Raw genomic sequence first — 17,357 nt, forward strand, 5'->3', positions numbered from 1 at the left:
CACTTTGGTAATTTTTGGAAGATGGTAACATATTGCATGTTACTCTTTAAAAAAAAAAAAAGAAAAAAAAACTCTGAAAAGTTTATTTCAGTTCTACTTTAAATCTGTCTGCAATGCAGGAGACTGGAGTTCGATCCCTGGGTCAGAGAGATGGCCTGGAGAAGGAAATGTCGAGAGGGAATGGAGAAGGGAATTCTCCACTCCAGTATTCTTGCTTGGAGATCCACAGACAGAGGAGCTTGGTGGGCTATAGTGCATGGGGTCGCAAAGGGTCAGACACAGCTGAGCAGCTAACACACTTTCACTTTGAATAATAACTAATAATTGTCATTATCTCACACTGATTCTGATTATAAAGATTGCAACCACCAAGAGTCCATGCACACCCTGAGCCTGCACCTCATCTATCTCTAGCTGCCCAGCCACCAGGGAAGCCTAGAGAGCAGACACTCAGATAAACGTTTTTAGAATGAATGAAATAAAATGTAGATCATTCAGGATGGTGCTAGGGGAGAAGCGAGGGAAGGTGCAAATTGGAGGTTAACCATAAAGAAATATCTCATGCTATGAGGATATAGCATGTCATTCTACCTGGTAATATGGCTCTGAAAAAAAAAAAGACAAAAAAAAAAGTTTGTAACATTAGGAAAGCTTGGGAAATTGTTTCAAGCCAGTATATTTAAATTCATTTTTTTTCTTTATTGAGACATAATTTATTTACAATGTCATATTACTTTCATGTGTACAGCAAAGTGATTCAGTTATATATATTTATATATATAAATACACATATATACATGTATATATGCATATATATATATATATACTTTTTTCAGATTCTTTCCATTACTGGTTATTACAATATACAGAATATAATTCCCTATGCTATTCAGTAGGTCCTTGTTGTTTATCTAAAGAGCACACCAAGCTTTGCAGCACACCAGGCTTCCTTGTCCTTCACCATCTCCTGGAATTTGCTAAAATTTATGTCCATTGAGTTGGTGATGCTATCCAACCATCTCGTCCTCTGTCATCCCCTTCTCCTCCTTCAATCTTTCCCAGATCAGGGTCTTTTCTAATGAGTCAGGTCTTCGCATCAGGTGGCCAAAGTGTTGGAGCTTCAGCTTCAGCATCAGTCCTTCCAATGAATATTCAGGACTGATTTCCTTTAGGATTGACTAGTTTGATCTCCTTGCAGTCCAACGGACTCTCAAGAGTCTTCTCCAACACCACAGTTTGAACACATCAATTCTTTGGCGCTTAGCCTTCATTATGGTCCAACTCTCACATCCATACATGACTACTGGAAAAATCATAACTTTGACTAGATGAACCATTGTTGGCAAAGTGATGTCTCTGCTTTTAATACACTGTCTAGGTTTGTCATAGCTTTTCTTCCAAAGAACAAGTGTCTTTTAATTTCATGGCTGCAGTCACCATCTGCAGTGATTTTGGAGCCCAAGAAAACAAAGTCTGTCACTGTTTCCATTGCTTTCCCATCTATTTGCCATGAAGTGATGGGCCTGGATGCCATGATCTTAGTTTTTTGAATCTTGAGATTTAAGCCAACTTTTTCACTCTCCTCTTTCACTTTCATCAAGAGGCTCTTTAGTTCCTCTTCAGTTTCTGCCATAAGGGTGGTGTCATCTGTGTATCTGAGGTTATTGATATTTCCCCAGAAATCTTGATTCCATCTTGTGCTTCATCCAGCCCAGCATTTCACATGATGTATTCTGCATATAAGTTAAATAAGCAGAGTTACAATATACAGCCCTGATGTACTCCTTTCGCAATTTGGAACCAGTCCATTGTTCCATGTCCCTTTCTAACTGTTGCTTCTTGACCTGCATACAGATTTCTCAGGAGGCAGGTCAGGTGGTCTGGTGTTCCCATCTCTTGAAGAATTTTCCACAGTTTGTTGTTGTGTATATGTTACTCCCAAATACCTAATTTATCCCCTGCCCAACCTTTCCCCTTTGGTAACCATAAGTTTGTTTTCTATGTCTGAGAGTCTGTTTCCATTTTGTAAATATGTTTATTTGTATCATTTTTTAAGATTCCAAATATAAGTGATGTCATATGATATTTGCCTTTAACATGTCTGACTTACTTCACCTAGTATGATAATTTCTAGGTCTATCCATGTTGTTGCAAATGGCTTTATTTCATTTTTTTATGGATGATTAGTATTCCATAAACAAAACAAAAAGACAACATACAGAATGTGAGAAAATATTTGTGAATGATGCAAACAGCTTATACAGCTCAATATTAAAAAAATAACCCTTTCAAAAAATGGACAGAAAATCTAAATAGACATTTCTTCAAAGAAAACATGCACATGGCCAATAGGCACAAGAAAAGATGCTGAACATTGCTTATTACTAGAGAAATACAAATCAAAACAACAATGAGTATCACCTAATACCTGTCAGAATGGCCATGATCAAAAAGTCTACAAATAATAAATGCTGGAGAGAATGTAGGAGAAAAGGGAATGTAATTAGGTTGAAGCCATTATGGGGAACAGTATGAAAGTTCCTTAAAAAAGTAATAATAGAGTTATCATATGATCCAGCAATCCCACTCTTGGGCATATATCTGGACAAAACCATAATTTGAAAATATACATAGACCCCAATATTCATTGTAGCACTATTAAAATAGGTAGGAGATGGAAGCCACTTAAATGTCCAGGGTTGGAAGCATGCATAAAGAAAATTTGCATATATATGTATGTATACACACACACACATATATGCATAGTGAAATACTACTCAGCCATAAAAAAAATAATGAAATAATGTCATCTGCAACAAGATGGATATATACACATGGATACAATCAAACCAGTATATTTTAAATGATGGTCACTTGGATAAACTTAATGGTAAAATAATTTGAAAAAGAAGAGCTAAACACTTGACAATGAGGTTAAAAAATAGTTTTGACAAGAGTAGCTTACACATTTCCAAGTTAGATTACAAATGAGAAAAACAGATTCACGGGTGAAAAAAAAGCTAAGAAATGGCCTTTGGGTAACATCAGATTCCTCTGATGCCTGCACTGGACTCTTTGAGCAAAAGCTCTCCACTGAGGTTTCCTCCTTCTCCTGATCTTCCCAAAACATTTCTCGATGGCAAGTTCTTACATTTCTTACTCTTGAATTCATGCTAATACTGACTTTACCAAAGAAGGCAATTTCAATCTAACCACATTTCCTAGTGAGCTGGCCCATTTTCTGTCCTGATGGGTTCAACTGATTGAGACAAATGTCCTGATAAGGATTGATATTTTCAAAGCAATCATCTATTGAGGGCTCATCCAATTAGTTGCATGGGCTGTGGCCTCATGTTGCTCTTGCTAAAATATGCAGAATTTGATGGATCTGGTTGAACTCTGCCCAGTATGTCACTATGGTGGTCTTGCCCCCTTTTGCTGCCTTTCGTGGTGTTTCTTTGTAGCATTTAAATGTGGAGTGCCTGAGGAGTAACTGGTCCAAAGGAATTTGCATGGCTAAGCCCTGCCTATGGCCATCCACATCCCCATTATATTCAGTAGATGAAATGGAATTGATTGCATCTGGCAATGGCAAGAAGATGAATTGATTGATTGAATAAGCACATGGTGAAGCTGCGGGGTCACTGATGACCGCTCCCCAATTGTAAATTAGAATCAGGCTCTTTTTTAGTGTAACCCTGGTTTGGGGGCTGCCAGGACAAAGGCAGCCTGTGTGAGCTAGATGTTTTGCATGTACACTCCTAGGGCCAATGGAAAAAATTTCCAGCTTCCCTGAGACAACTGCCAGTACTAAAGGGTTTTGAATAAAACAGTCAATTATTTATTTGAAAGAATATTGCCAGAGTTTTTATACATGTCAGTGAAATCATATTTTACTGTTAGAAACTTTAGCCTTTTTTTGTTTGTTTTCCTAGTGGATTGCATTTTGTGTGTTGGCTCATTGTTGGGAAGTTGTTTAATGTAACAGTTGATTTTCTACTTCTTCCTGACCAGAACTTGCGTAGACATCAGAGATACAAGCTCAGGAGGCTGTCTTAAGAGGATTCCAAACAGAAGAATATTCATTAAATTAAGTGGAACAGGGTTTTGAGACTACAGGAGAGGTTTGGTAGGAGTGTTAGTTATGACGCCCAGGAAAATCTGTGGTTCCACCGTTATTGGACTTCCTGAGAGCTGAGCAAATAATCAGATGAATTGGGTTGTTCGCTGTCTGACTGTGAGATAGTAGGCTCCCCTGGCACTTGCCCACCACCCCCAAGAGCGTGATGAATTTCCTTAGCCAGTTTGATCAGTCATGTTTACATGTCATGTGAAAGATCCTACTGCCCCAGATTCAGTTTTGTATTGTCTCATCAATATCATTGATTTTACAGAGAGAAAGAATAGAATCCCACAATTATATAAGGCAATGCAGTTAGCCATGAGCCCCACCTGCCCCCCCCCAACTTTATAGGAATCCCTTTTCTGGTACCCTAGGCAGGGGCTGTCTTGCCTTCAGAGATGGGTCACTCATTGCCTTCTGAAGCAGTAGGCTCTGTGGTTGGAAAGCTCACCTGATTGGAAATTCTTCCTTAGAGTTAAAATTATTTCCCTGGTAACTTCGATCCATAGGGCTGGTCCTAACTTCTTGGTCCACAGAGTGGGTTCCAGATCTCTTCTGTGTGACCACCCTTCAGGTATCTGAATGCACCACTCAGACCTTCCCTCAACTTCCCTTTCCTGTAGACTAAACTTTCCTCATTCTCTTGAAGGGCATTGATAAATGTGATAAGCTTTCAAAGCTCTGATGGTTCTGGTAACCATCCCTTTTAAGAGCTTGCAGTATTCCAGTGTCCCTGCTGTTATGGGGCATCTAGGAAGATAAACTCTGTCTTGTACAGTGTACTGATATGGTATAACCAACAGTTGCCTTCCACATTATGGGCATCATGCTAACCTACATATCACCTGAGCTGGCATTGGTTCTTTTGACTGCCAAATCCCTCAAATTGACTTAAGGGTAAACTAAAATCTTTGAGGTTTTAGCCCATGAATTACAGCTAAGTCTTTCTCATTTTACAGTTTTACACTTGGTTTGTGGAATATAATTGCAGTTTTCATTTACCTCTGTTAAAATTCATCTCATCGGCTTCAGGCTGGTTTTGCAGGATCTTTCTGAATTTTGAATGCTCAGAGTTTACTGTTACCTGCAATTTTGATAAGCAGGCATTCTATATGTTTAAGTTATTGAATGAGATAATTTTTCTGAAAGCATTCATTTCAACCAAAGCCCCAACGTAAGTCATCAGTATTATTATCATTATTTACACACACACAGAGACACATGTACGTGCACACACACTGCTCCCCTTGCCTTCACCACAAAGCCTTTCCCAGGACCTCGCACAGCAAACTCTTCCCTGACAGCTTAGTATGTCAAGCAGAGGGACCTCTTTGTGGAAGAACTTTGACTTTTAATGCTTTCTGGATGCTGGTGACTGGTACATAAGAGTACAAGCTAGTAGAACAAAATGCAGGGAATCCATCAAAGGGAATTCTTTGCATCTGTTTCCTCATCTGCCCAATGAATGTGATGCTAATCCCTGCCTCTATAGTTTATGGTACAGAAAGGCCAAGTGTGGGAACTAAGTGGCTGACACACTTGTTGTTATTCAGTTGCTCAGTCCTGTCCAACTTTTTACCACCCCATGGACTGCAGCATGCCAGGCTTCCCTGTTCTTCACCATCTCCCGGAGCTTGCTCAAACTTATGTTCATTGAGTCCGTGATGCCATCAAACCATCTCATCCTCTGTGGTCCCCTTTTCCTCCTGCCTTCAATCTTTCCCAGCATCAGGGTCTTTTCTAATGAGTCAGGTCTTCGCATCAGGTGGCCAAAGTATTAGAGCTTCAGCATCAGTCCTTCCAATGAATAGTCAGGACTGATTTCCTTTAGGATGGACTGGTTTGATCTCCTTGCAGTCCAAGGGACTCTCAAGAGTCTTCTCCAACACCATAGTTCAAAAGTATCAATTCTTCAGTGCTCAGCCTTCTTTATGGTCCAACTCTCACATCCATACATGACTACTGGAAAAACCAGTTTTGACTAGACCAACCTTTGTTGGCAAAATAATGTCACTGCTTTTTAATATGCTGTCTAGTTTGGTCATAGCTTTTCTTCCAAGGAGCAAGCATCTTTTAACTTCTTGGCTGCGGTCACCATCTGCAGTGATTTTGGAGCCCAGTAAAATAAAGTCTGTCACTGCTTCCATTGTTTCCCCATCTATTTGGTGTGAAAGGCACAACAAAACCTTATGCTCACCAGGACCCAGGAGAAAGGAGCTTTGACACGCTGTAATAACTAGATAAATCTTGACATTTTTGTTATTCTTAATAATAATGATAATTCACACATAGAAACTTCAGAGACTAATAATAATATGTCACAATAGCCAGTTACTATGTCCTAGGCACTGGAGATAGAAAGGTGAATGAGATAAGGCTTGGCCAACAGAGTAGACACTTGAAAAAACAGCCAGCTGTGTGTTGGATGAACCTGGGACATAAATGAGACCAGCAGGGTCTCGAATTCTGACTATTTCTGCCCCTCAGAGTGTGGAGCACCCAGCTTCTGTTTCTAAGTCAGGCAAAGCAAGGCTCCCCACAAGCTGTTTTGGATTTGCTCAAGTCCTAGTGCTAGAGGATCTGGTTGGAAAATAATTGCTAGTGGAAAATGGGCCTTTTCTGATTTCTTCTGGGTTTGGCTAGGGAGTCTTCAGATCACAGGAAGGTAAGCATCTGCCCTATTTTTAGAAATTGCATAGAATTCTCTATTGCTTATGAAGTACTGAAAAATAAAACAGCATTGCTTGCTTAGTCCTCTCTCCATAAACCAAAGTTGACCTCACAAAGGGGAGATGCATCTAGTGTCATGGAAAGAGTGTGTGCCATGGACCTGGTCCCCAGCAACTGCTTCTGGCCAGTGTGAGGCCCCACCTCTCAGAACCTCCACTACATTGATGGCCTAGTGCAGGGATGAATCCCTGCTTTATCTTTCTCAGGGAGGATCAAAGGAGCCCAGAGATGGAGTTTCAGACCAATCTCACATGTGTGTGTGTGTGTGTGTGTGTGTGTGTGTGTGTGTGTGTGTGTGTGTGTGTAATTTTTGTAGTTAACGGAGCAGTGATGCTTGGTATTGAGTACAGGTACTCAGCCCTGGAGCATGTTGTCAAAGCTTTGGCAACACTTTGGAGAAGGTGCTCATTCCCACGTGAAGAACATGCAGATTACTACAGTTGGATAAGGGGGGTGTGCATGTTCTTATCTTGGGAATAACAAGAACATAAAAATAGATTAATATCCTTCAAGTGTGAATGAAAAGAATAACAATGAAAAATCTGCTGTGAGCTTTGCACACGTTCTAGGTCTAACTCATTTTGAAAGGGGAAGAGCTTATGCCAAGGTTCCTTGCTGAAGACAGTCTTTCAGGAAATTATATTCCTTTCAGCTGCCTCCTCCCTGTCTTAATCAAATGCATCGATGGTACCATGGTGCCAGCTTGCCTTTTCATGAAATCTTGCGATTTCAGTGACTCAGTCGTCATTGAAAATGTGCAAGTATATGTAGCTTCATGTGCGTTGGCCAGCAGAGAAGCACACTCCAACAGTAATTCAGGATCAGATTCTGCCACTAAGTAAATATAGCAGAGCTGAGGGAGAAGGTACACCTTCAAGAAGTGATTCATCCACCTAGGTGTCTGAAACATCTTTGAATAAATCCAGATGCACACCTCTAAAGCCAATGGTGGAAAGGTATGGATAACTAAGTTTCTCATTGATCAAATCTTCCTCCCCGTTTGCGGAAGAAACAACACTCCTATCCCGGGCTGGGGCTTACTCTATCATTAGGACCTGTGTCTTTTAAATGATGAGACTAATATTGGAGAAGACCAGTCTTACTCAGGAAACACTATCTAAATTTTCAAAGAAGTCATTGTGTATTTTAAAGACACAGAGTAACTAGAATTCAGCTTGAAGCTGTTGTCATGTATAGTTACTTTGGACCAGTTTTGATGAATATATAAGTAGCGTTTGTCATGAATGTTATCAACTGCATACAAATGCACAACTCGAAAACACTTGGAAATAGTCTATCTTTTAAGTAGGTTAAGCATCCCCTCTAAATCTGGTATGCATTTTTAATGTACTTACCGCCTCGTTTTAAATAGTGCCAGGTAGAATCCAATCTGTGTCAGGGCTCCTCTGAATCATACTTAGAGATTCTGCTTCAGCGGTTCCACCGTGAATGAATCTGTGAAGTATCTTCTTGCATTACAGCTCTTCAGACATCAAAGACTCTTTTTGAACTGGATAATTATAGAAGGGGGAAAAAAACATGGTTTAGTGCTACCTGAGAGTTCTTATTAATATTACCTTTGAAATGACTAATTATGTTACCCATAAAGATTGGGGAAAAGTATTATGTAACTGACTCATTAAAAAGGCCTTGCATAAACTTTGATCCCCTCCTCCCAAGTTTGCCTTTATTTCCATCATTACATTGATTTTTAGATTTAATGTCCATATACCAAAATGTTTGATGAATCCAGCATAATCCGACACCGTTCAGCTTCACAAACTTTGTCATCTCTCCTGGGATGTCGAGCATATGATTTAATTACCCTCACTATTCGGAGAAAGTACCATGAGTCCTAAGACTCCAGCAAGATTTGAACAGCACCTCTTTTCAAAGCGAGTGTTTAAAAGAACTGAGGAGCTACCCTCTATGCTAGTGGAGAGTGGGCACCTGAGGGGCCATGCCAACATTAAGACTTCAGCTCACAAACGCACTGTGTCAATAGCATGGTCCTAAACTTGTCACTAACAGTGAGGCTACATCAAGAGAAATGAGTATCAGAGCATGCAGAGTGAGGATGGTGATCGTGCTGCCCTGCCCTGAGCTGGCAGATCACACCTGAAACAGGAGATCCAGAGTCAGAAGAGCCCCAGGCAGTCCTGAGTCCCTCCTGGGAGCACCTGAGATAGTTGACAGAACGCAGAATTCAGGCATTAGAAGAGAAGTTGAAGATTCCCTGTCAATGAATGAACAAGTTTCCAATGTCTCCGACTGGAGAAAAGATGGCACCAGGGGATCAGGCTGCTGTCTTCCAAAAGCTTGTCGGGAGAAAGAAGAAATGATGTGTTCTCTGTGGCTCCAAAGGGCGATCCTGAAGTAGAACCTCTTGGGAGACAGATTTTTTTAGCTCCTGGCTGGAAAGAATAGTGTGATCAGGCTGTCTGAACATGAGACTGGCTGCTTTGAACAGTAGTGAGCTTCCCATCACTGGCAATGTACAAGTGGATGTGGAATGGCCCTTTGTCTCAAAGATAGGCTTTAGGCAGAAGTGTGGAGCAGGGGAATGGACTGAATGACTTTAAGTTCCCCTGAAAAAATTTAAGCCAACTAAGTCAGTAGGTATTATAGAAAGGGCCTACCATATTTAGTGCCAAGAAAGTGTTTCATCTTTTGAAGTTCCTGCGAATAAAGTTGCTTTGTTTTTCCTCATCAGGAGATGACCCATCCCTGGCCTACTCCTCTCACTGCCATGCATACTCCTGGAAATTCTGAGCAGAGCACACTTTCCATCCCAGGACAGGTCAGTGATCTTCTTGCTCCATTTCCCTTGCTATGATGTCAGTTATACCAATCTTCCCATTGGGATCTTAAAAACAGAAATGGCCTTGGTGTTCTACTGCCATAAAATCTAGACTCTTTCGTGTCCCTCAGGATGTTAATACAAATAACATATGTATTGAAAGAGCATCTTTAAGAGAATGTCCACCGGATGCTAGCTTGTAGATCATTATTCCTAGAGCACCACCACTGGCCAAGCTACTGTCCCCAGAGCTGATGGACCAGAGAGAAGAGTGAACTCACCCCTTAAGAAAGACCCAATAGATGATGAAACAACATCCCAGACTGTTTTAATTAAAAAACCCAGTACTCTTCAGCCTAATGGATCAGTTTTCACTTTCATGTATCACTTTTAGTCCTCGCCCACAAGCAGACAGATTTTCACATGCCAACAAATCATATTGACAGAACCTTTTCTCCTACAGTTCTAGTGTAGAACTGTCAAGTGTTTCATATAAATTTTTCCTCACTTGCTCTCAGTAAGATTTTTTCTCAGCATTATTTTTTAAAATGCCTGAGTAGATGTGGATATTCCAATAACACATTTTAAAAGAAAAAAATAATGTCTTCCTTTCTCCCATCCAATTAGCCATCTATCCATCCATCCATCCACTCATCTATTCATCTATCCACCCATCCAGCCATCCATCCATTCACCCATCCACCTACCCACCCATCCATGCATCCATCCACCTATCTATTTACCCATCCATCCACCACCCATCTACCTATTCATCTACCCACCCATTCATCCACCCATCTGTCCATCCACCCATCCATCCATTTATTCAGAAACCACTTACCAAGGATATACAATAAAGTTAGGGATGAAGAAAAACACGAAATGACAAAGCAATGTAGCATGTGCCTTCATACCCTGAGAAGGATTTCATACTCCCTGGGGCGGTGACCAAGTGCTTAGAGGTGACATCACCTGGAGGCTGCTTACAACTTTGACAGGTGGAGAAGGGCCCAAGAGAAGAACACTCCATGCAGAACAGGAGAGCAAGGTACCTAGAGAGATCATGGTGGGATGTAGACTATTATGGTCTCAAGTGAACCCCAGGCACATAAGTGCATCTCTGGGAAAGGCTTTGAATGCCAACCAAGGATATTGGACTTTATTTGTAGGAGAAACCCAATCACATCCTTAAATTTTAGAGTCATTGTTTTGAGAGTAACATTGGCCTAAACTGTGTTTAATCATCCCCTTCCACCTTTGAAAGGGATCAGAACTAAGTGAGCAGGTCCGGGGTGTGTCATTCCTTCCTGAAGTCCAACTCTCTGTGGTCAGGCTGCCCTGGGTTTGATATCCTTCTCCCTGGCATCGCAGCCAAGCGATCAATTCATCTGTTTCAGGTGTTGAATCCAACATTTGTACAGTGATTGCAGTGTTTTCAGCTGTATTTTTCCAATTTTGCAGATAATATGTGCAAGTCGCAATTTTGACATTTGCAAGTGTTTACAATAGAACTGGTTGTTGAAATGAGATTTTATAGTAGGTGCAAAATTTGGAATCAGGCCTGATCTGCATTTTCTGTCAATTATCTGTGCTACCATCAACCCCATGATAAAGGTAGACGCAAGTGGGATAAAATGGTGAAACCAGTATGGCTACCCACCCACTCTTTTGTCTCCCTTGATTCCTGCCAAAACGTTGATTTGAAAGAAAAGTGCATTTTAAATAATAATAACATGAACAGCACATATAATGCTGTTGTGTGCCTAGCTTGGTTCTGAGCACTGACTACATAGTAAATAATTCAATCCTCACTATATTGGTGGACTTCCCATTGGCTCAGTGATAAAGAATCCACCGGCAGTGCAGGAGACCAGGTTCGATCCCTGGGTCAGGAAGATCCCCTGGAGAAGGGAGTGGCTATGCACTCCAATATTCTTGCCTGGGAAGTTCCATGGACAGAGGAGCCTGGTGGGCTACAGTCCATGGGTTTGCAAAAGAGTCAGACACCGCTGAAGTGATTTAGCATGTACACATGCACTATGTTGGTAATTTGACTGTCCCTAGTTTACAGAGGAGAAAACTGAGGCACACAGTCAAGAAATGTGCTCAGAATCACTCAGCTAATAAATGAGTGAGCCTGTCTTCAGTGTTGGGTGTTTTAGTGATATGTTCATCACACCAGTTTATAGATGCACCAGTTCAGATGCCATCTTCCGAAACGCGGGTATTCTCCAGCAAATACATGTACCTGCAGTGCTCGTCCTTTCCTTGTGCTTGCACCAGGACTAGGTGACACCAGCCTCTCAGAAAGCATCCATTTCTTCCTTTCACTACAGAGCTTTCATGGAGGAAAGGGACTTAGGAGCTGCAGACCTGGCTGTTGTTAATCCTGGTTCTGCCATTTGCCGGCTGTGTGGTTCTGTCCAAGTTCTTCTAAGCATCAGTTTCCTCATTTGTACTGTGTGTGTGCATGCATGAACATGTGTGCTATGTGTAATCCCAGTGGATTTTCCAGGCCAAATAATCTATGATTCTATAAACTTACAAAAATCAATACGCTTGAAAATCCTCAACTTAGTCAAATTTACTTATCCATCTCAAATTGAAATGCCATGTTTTCAGATGGAAAATGGAAAAACTCTATGCCACATTGAGGGAGCTAGTTATGTCCCCTGGGGAAAGTCCCTTTAGGCAGAAGTTGGCAAATGACAGCCCATGTCTTTTTAGATTTTTAAATGGTTAAGATTTTCCAAAGAATGTGAAAATTACTAGTAATATGAATGCTATTAGATGCTATGAGTGATATGGAACTCAAATTTCAGTGTCTATAAATCAAGCTTTCATGGAATCTAACCACACCAATTCATGTACATCTTATCTATGACTGCCGTCACACTACAATGGCAGGGTTAGATAGTTATGACAGACACTATAGATCCCTCAAAGCCTAAAATATTTACTATCTGGCCCTTTATAGGAGAGGTTTGTCAACCCTTGCTCTAGAATCTAAATCCTACAGGAGCCTCTGATTTTACAATTAAGGCTATTATTTAAAATAGCTTGACATAAGTTTGTGAAAACATTTTGGCATTGTTATATTCTACTCCTAAAATTATCAGTGTGACATGTCCATACAAGAAATGCACAAATCAAAGTCAGACATTAAAAAAAATTTGTATGATGTGAATCAACAATTGCTGTATGAACAATGCAAATTCTCCCCATGACCAAGCTATTTTTCAGTCGGGATTAGGTATGTATGCAAGAGAAGGCAATGGCAACCCATTCCAGTACTCTTGCCTGGAAAATCCCATGGGCGGAGGAGCCTGGTAGGCTGCAGTCCATGGGGTCGCTAACAGTCAGACACGACTGAGTGACTTCACTTTCACTTTTCACTTTCATGCATTGGAGAAGGAAATGGCAACCCACTCCAGTGTTCTTGCCTGGAGAATCCCAGGGATGGGGGAGCCTGGTGGGCTGCCGTCTATGGGGTCGCACAGAGTCAGACACGACTGAAGAGACTTAGCAGCAGCAGCAGCAGCAGCAAAGGAACTTGGGTAATATCCAAAGATGTTTCATTGGTTTGGAATTCTGGTTTGAAACAGGCTTACCAAGCTAAACATTAAAAACTGTATCAAGAATACATAACAGATTTGACTCAAATTCACTCAAAAATATAACCCTCCAATTTGTTTCATGCATCACTGCTTTGAAGCCTCAAACAACTGACTGGGTCTGATGTCCACGATACATGGATGAAGGGTAAAAACTCAGTCCAGATTTCTGGGAGCAGTACAAAGGCTGGCCATAATCAGAGATATCATTTATTTGACTCTGAATGCTGTTGTTTGATTCCTGAAGCTATGCAAGACCAAACTTGTCCTATACAATTGTAATTAAATTTAAAAAAAATAATGAACATATAGTTACTGACAAATGGTTAACTCCTCATTTATTTGGCACTCTGGGAAATGTGATGTGCTGGATAACTGAAATTCTTGGATAACAAAAGGCTATCCTTCCATCAGTCAGTTCAGTTCAGTTGCTCAGTTGTGTCCGACTGTTTGCAACCCCATGGACTATATAGTCCATGGAATTCTCGAGGCTGGAATACTGGAGTGGGTAGCCTTTCCCTTCTCCAGGGGATCTTCCCAACCCAGGGATTGAACCCAGGTCTCCTGCATTGCAGGCAGATTCTTTACCATCTGAGCCACCAGGGAAGTCCAAGTAATATTATACTATGCTGTAATTGTGTCCTCGGGAGCTATTGACATGGCTAGGAATGCTTGCCTGTGTATTAAATGGCCATAGACTGGTGTATTTTCAGTTCTGATTGTGCTGTGTCACTTGCTTTGGCCTCCTGTGCTGTCAGGTTTCACATATCAATGTTTCTAGTGGCTGTGTTTTTAGAAATGTTTCCCCTTCCTCACCATGTATAATTTGCTAAGGGGTGGGAATCAGATGGCGAAGCTTGTTAGGGTCTTTTGTCAAAAGTTAGTTGTCTAGCAGACTGGGGAAAGGATGGCAGTGTGGGGTGGAGAAGCCCTTGAGCAGCAAACTACCTGGGCTTAGTGTCAGCCCTTTGCTTGAGAGGCCTTTCTCCTGTCTTGTGGAGTTTCTGCTCATCTTTTGGTGTGGTGATCATGCCAGAAGATAAGTGTCTTGGCTAACAGAATCATGCTACATAGATTGGAAAACTCACTTTCAATTTAAACACAGCATCATCATCATTCTAGCTCATTTCCCTTACATAGAATAATGCTGTGATCTTATTTTTACTCTATAGGGTGGTAAGATTAAGCTTAAAGAATAGATTACTTGCAGCAGATTGATATAATTCTTTTAAAGAATTTTTTATTTGAACTATAGTTGATTTACAATGTTTTGTTAGTTTTACATGAACAGCAAAGTGAGTCAGTTATGTAGACATGTGTGTGTGTGTGTGTGTGTGTATGTGTGTGTGTGTGTGTGTGTGTATGCTCTTGATATAACTAATTCTTGTATTTATTTGAATTCATTGTCTCTGGTTGGAAACAGTTGCTTTCCCTTTGAAATTCCCTCCTTCCTCCACAGATGTGTCCATGCTCCCAGAAGGCCTGATGTGTGCAAATCCGGATTTCTTAACACACTTATAAGTCATGTTGAGGGTGACTTTCAAGTAAAATTGAAATCTCTTTAGATTACACGCTCCACTCTCATAGTTGGAATTGCTTCCTATACATCTCCAACTTTGCAATGAAGTTTTAAGAACATTTTTCTTGTAAAAATAAGAGACATCTATTGCATATGTGTCACCGTCAAGGTAGAAAATTGGAGTTGTTTCTATAAAATGGAACAATTGAGCCAGTCTGTTAATTACAGTGTTATTTATACCTCTACCAAAGTCATGATCCTTTGTTTGAACTGAGTCCCCTTTACTTCCATAGAGGCATCATTGCCTAGCTAAGTGAGAAATTATACATTTGAATCTCACACACATGGGTTGTTTGTTCCCACATTGCCCACATTTCCAAACAGATACCAGTCTTATGTGTAATTCTGATAAAATGGCACTTATGGTCAAGTTGTAGCAGGTTTAGCTGGCAAATGTCTATCCTTTAAGTAGAGCTACCGACAGTAGCCTAATTAATGGACTCCTTAACTCTGGTTTCCTATTTGTCAACATTAGTCAAGTTATATCTTCAGCAGTAGCAAACAGACCTTTTGTTTCTTTTGTATCATTTAACTAATGTTTGTATTGTCTGTGTTCTTCCTTATAGGAATCCCAACATCTGACTCCAGGATTTGCCTTACAAAGTAAGTGTTTTGAAAAAAAAACATATTTCTTGGTCAAAACCATTATCTCCTCTCCTCCCTCACTTTCTTCTCTTTCCTACCTAATATTATGAAAACATGAAATAACAATAAGAAAAAGTCACATTGCGATATATCCAATTGGTTTCCTTTACTTCATCTGTTATACATGGCAGGATTCTGTGAAAAAGTGTAACTGGAAGGGCTGCATGTTCAAGACCAACGTTCAGAATTATCATTTGACAGTAGAAAACGTGGATGGTAAATGTCTGTGCGCTTTCTTTTCAGAGTGGAGTGACCCGACCAGCAGAGCTTCTACAAAGTGAGTACCGTTCAAGTCCCGAGTATTCAGGTTTCTGAAACAGGCTTCTTCAGGGGCATTTGGCAAGGAAAATGTGCTTTGGCACTGAGGGAATCTTATTCTCTCTGCTGCTCCTTGAAAATAGGAAACTTGCCTCTTAACAATGTTGAGTGTGATTAGAGGGGAGAATGAGACTTCCCACGATAAGCCAATAACAGCCAAAATGAATGAAATCACCATTAGGCTCTCTAGCATTGTAGATACAAGCTGGGTCAAAAATAACTGTGATTCTTGAGTTGTTTGAGCTATTTGAGTTGTTTGAACTGTGATTCTTCAGTTATCTAGTTGTTTGAACATTGTGTCACTTCAGCCACAGACATCTTTATATGTAACATTCAGCCACCACTGACTAGGATGGAGAAAGAAGCTGCCTAAGTAGCCGTGATTGAACATGAGGGCTTGAGTGCATTTTTCTGGCCAGTCAGCCTGGGACCTCGCTGTTCACAGGTCATCTGGTGACTGTATATTAAAAATAAACAAGGGCAGCCAGCAAGAGATGGAATAAGAGATTGCATGATACTAGGTTGAAGTTCAGAAGCCAGGGCCCTGCAATTCACTCCACACTGTCTTCATTTTTTATTAATGTTCACTGAAGGAGGGGCTTGGAGAAACCAATTTCCTCAGATTAACTATTGTAGATTTTGTAATATCCATTTGTCCAAGAGCATATCAAGGGAGTAGTTCTCTCACAACTTCTTTCATTCCTAATAATAGAAAATGGAAGCCAACTTTTCTGTGTGAGTAATAGTCACATACTTGAAAATTTTCAAAATGAAATAATGTATGTCATTTGAGTGGCCTAATGGCACACTTGAAGTGAATTGCTCACCTTTTGGAAGATCACGAATAATTGCATAAAACAACTGGGAATGACTCCCAAATAGACCAAGGCTCTGAGAAAGTCAGTGGTATTTCCATGGTCTTAGTTCTGTTTAGTACTAAATTCCCCCAAACACTGACCTCATCATCAGTCCTCTTATTTGGTTTTCTGACCTGATCTGTGCCTTCTAAATCAAGGTTCCATTTCAATACCCAAGAATTTTCCATTTAAAGAATCCAGGGAAAAAGAAAGAAAGAAGAGGAAAATAAAACTATAACCTTGATTTAAGGGCCAAATTACACAGAAATGTGGTAATTGAATTTTTTTTTTTTTTTTTGGCTGTGTTGGGTCCTTGTTGTGGTGCTTGGATTTCTCTCAAGTCATAGCTTGCAGGTTCCAAATCGCATGGGCTCAGTAGTTGTGGTACACAAGCTTAGTTCCCCCATGGCAGGTGGGATCTTAGTTCCCCAGCTAAGGGCCAAACCTAGGTCCCCTGCATTGCAAAGTGGATTCTTAAGCATTGGACCACCAGGGAAGTCCCAAAATCATTTTTGATATTGTTCATTCCAGCTTTTCCAGTCATCATTTTGTATTGACCTCTCCCTTGTTATCCTAGTAGACAATAAACCATATTCTCCTTACCTCTACTCCTAAATTGCTCCACTCTTATTCCAAAGCCAGTATAATTCACAAACACACACAAGCATACACTCACACACACACATAGTTG

The 17,357-nt window shown here is 40.6% G+C and overlaps 1 protein-coding gene across 1 annotated transcript in view; it reads left to right on the forward strand.

The window, feature by feature from the left end:
• Positions 1–17,357, forward strand: part of AFF2 (ALF transcription elongation factor 2) — a 387,822-nt gene that overhangs the window by 214,486 nt on the left and 155,979 nt on the right. The window contains exons 6-8 of the mRNA XM_068963139.1: positions 9,567–9,653; positions 15,413–15,449; positions 15,735–15,768. Of these exons, the coding sequence (XP_068819240.1) occupies positions 9,567–9,653; positions 15,413–15,449; positions 15,735–15,768 (158 nt within the window). The remainder of the gene's footprint in view (positions 1–9,566; positions 9,654–15,412; positions 15,450–15,734; positions 15,769–17,357) is intronic.

The sequence above is a fragment of the Capricornis sumatraensis genome, chromosome X, assembly GCF_032405125.1.
Source record: "Capricornis sumatraensis isolate serow.1 chromosome X, serow.2, whole genome shotgun sequence".
In the NCBI taxonomy this organism is placed as follows: domain Eukaryota; kingdom Metazoa; phylum Chordata; class Mammalia; order Artiodactyla; family Bovidae; genus Capricornis; species Capricornis sumatraensis.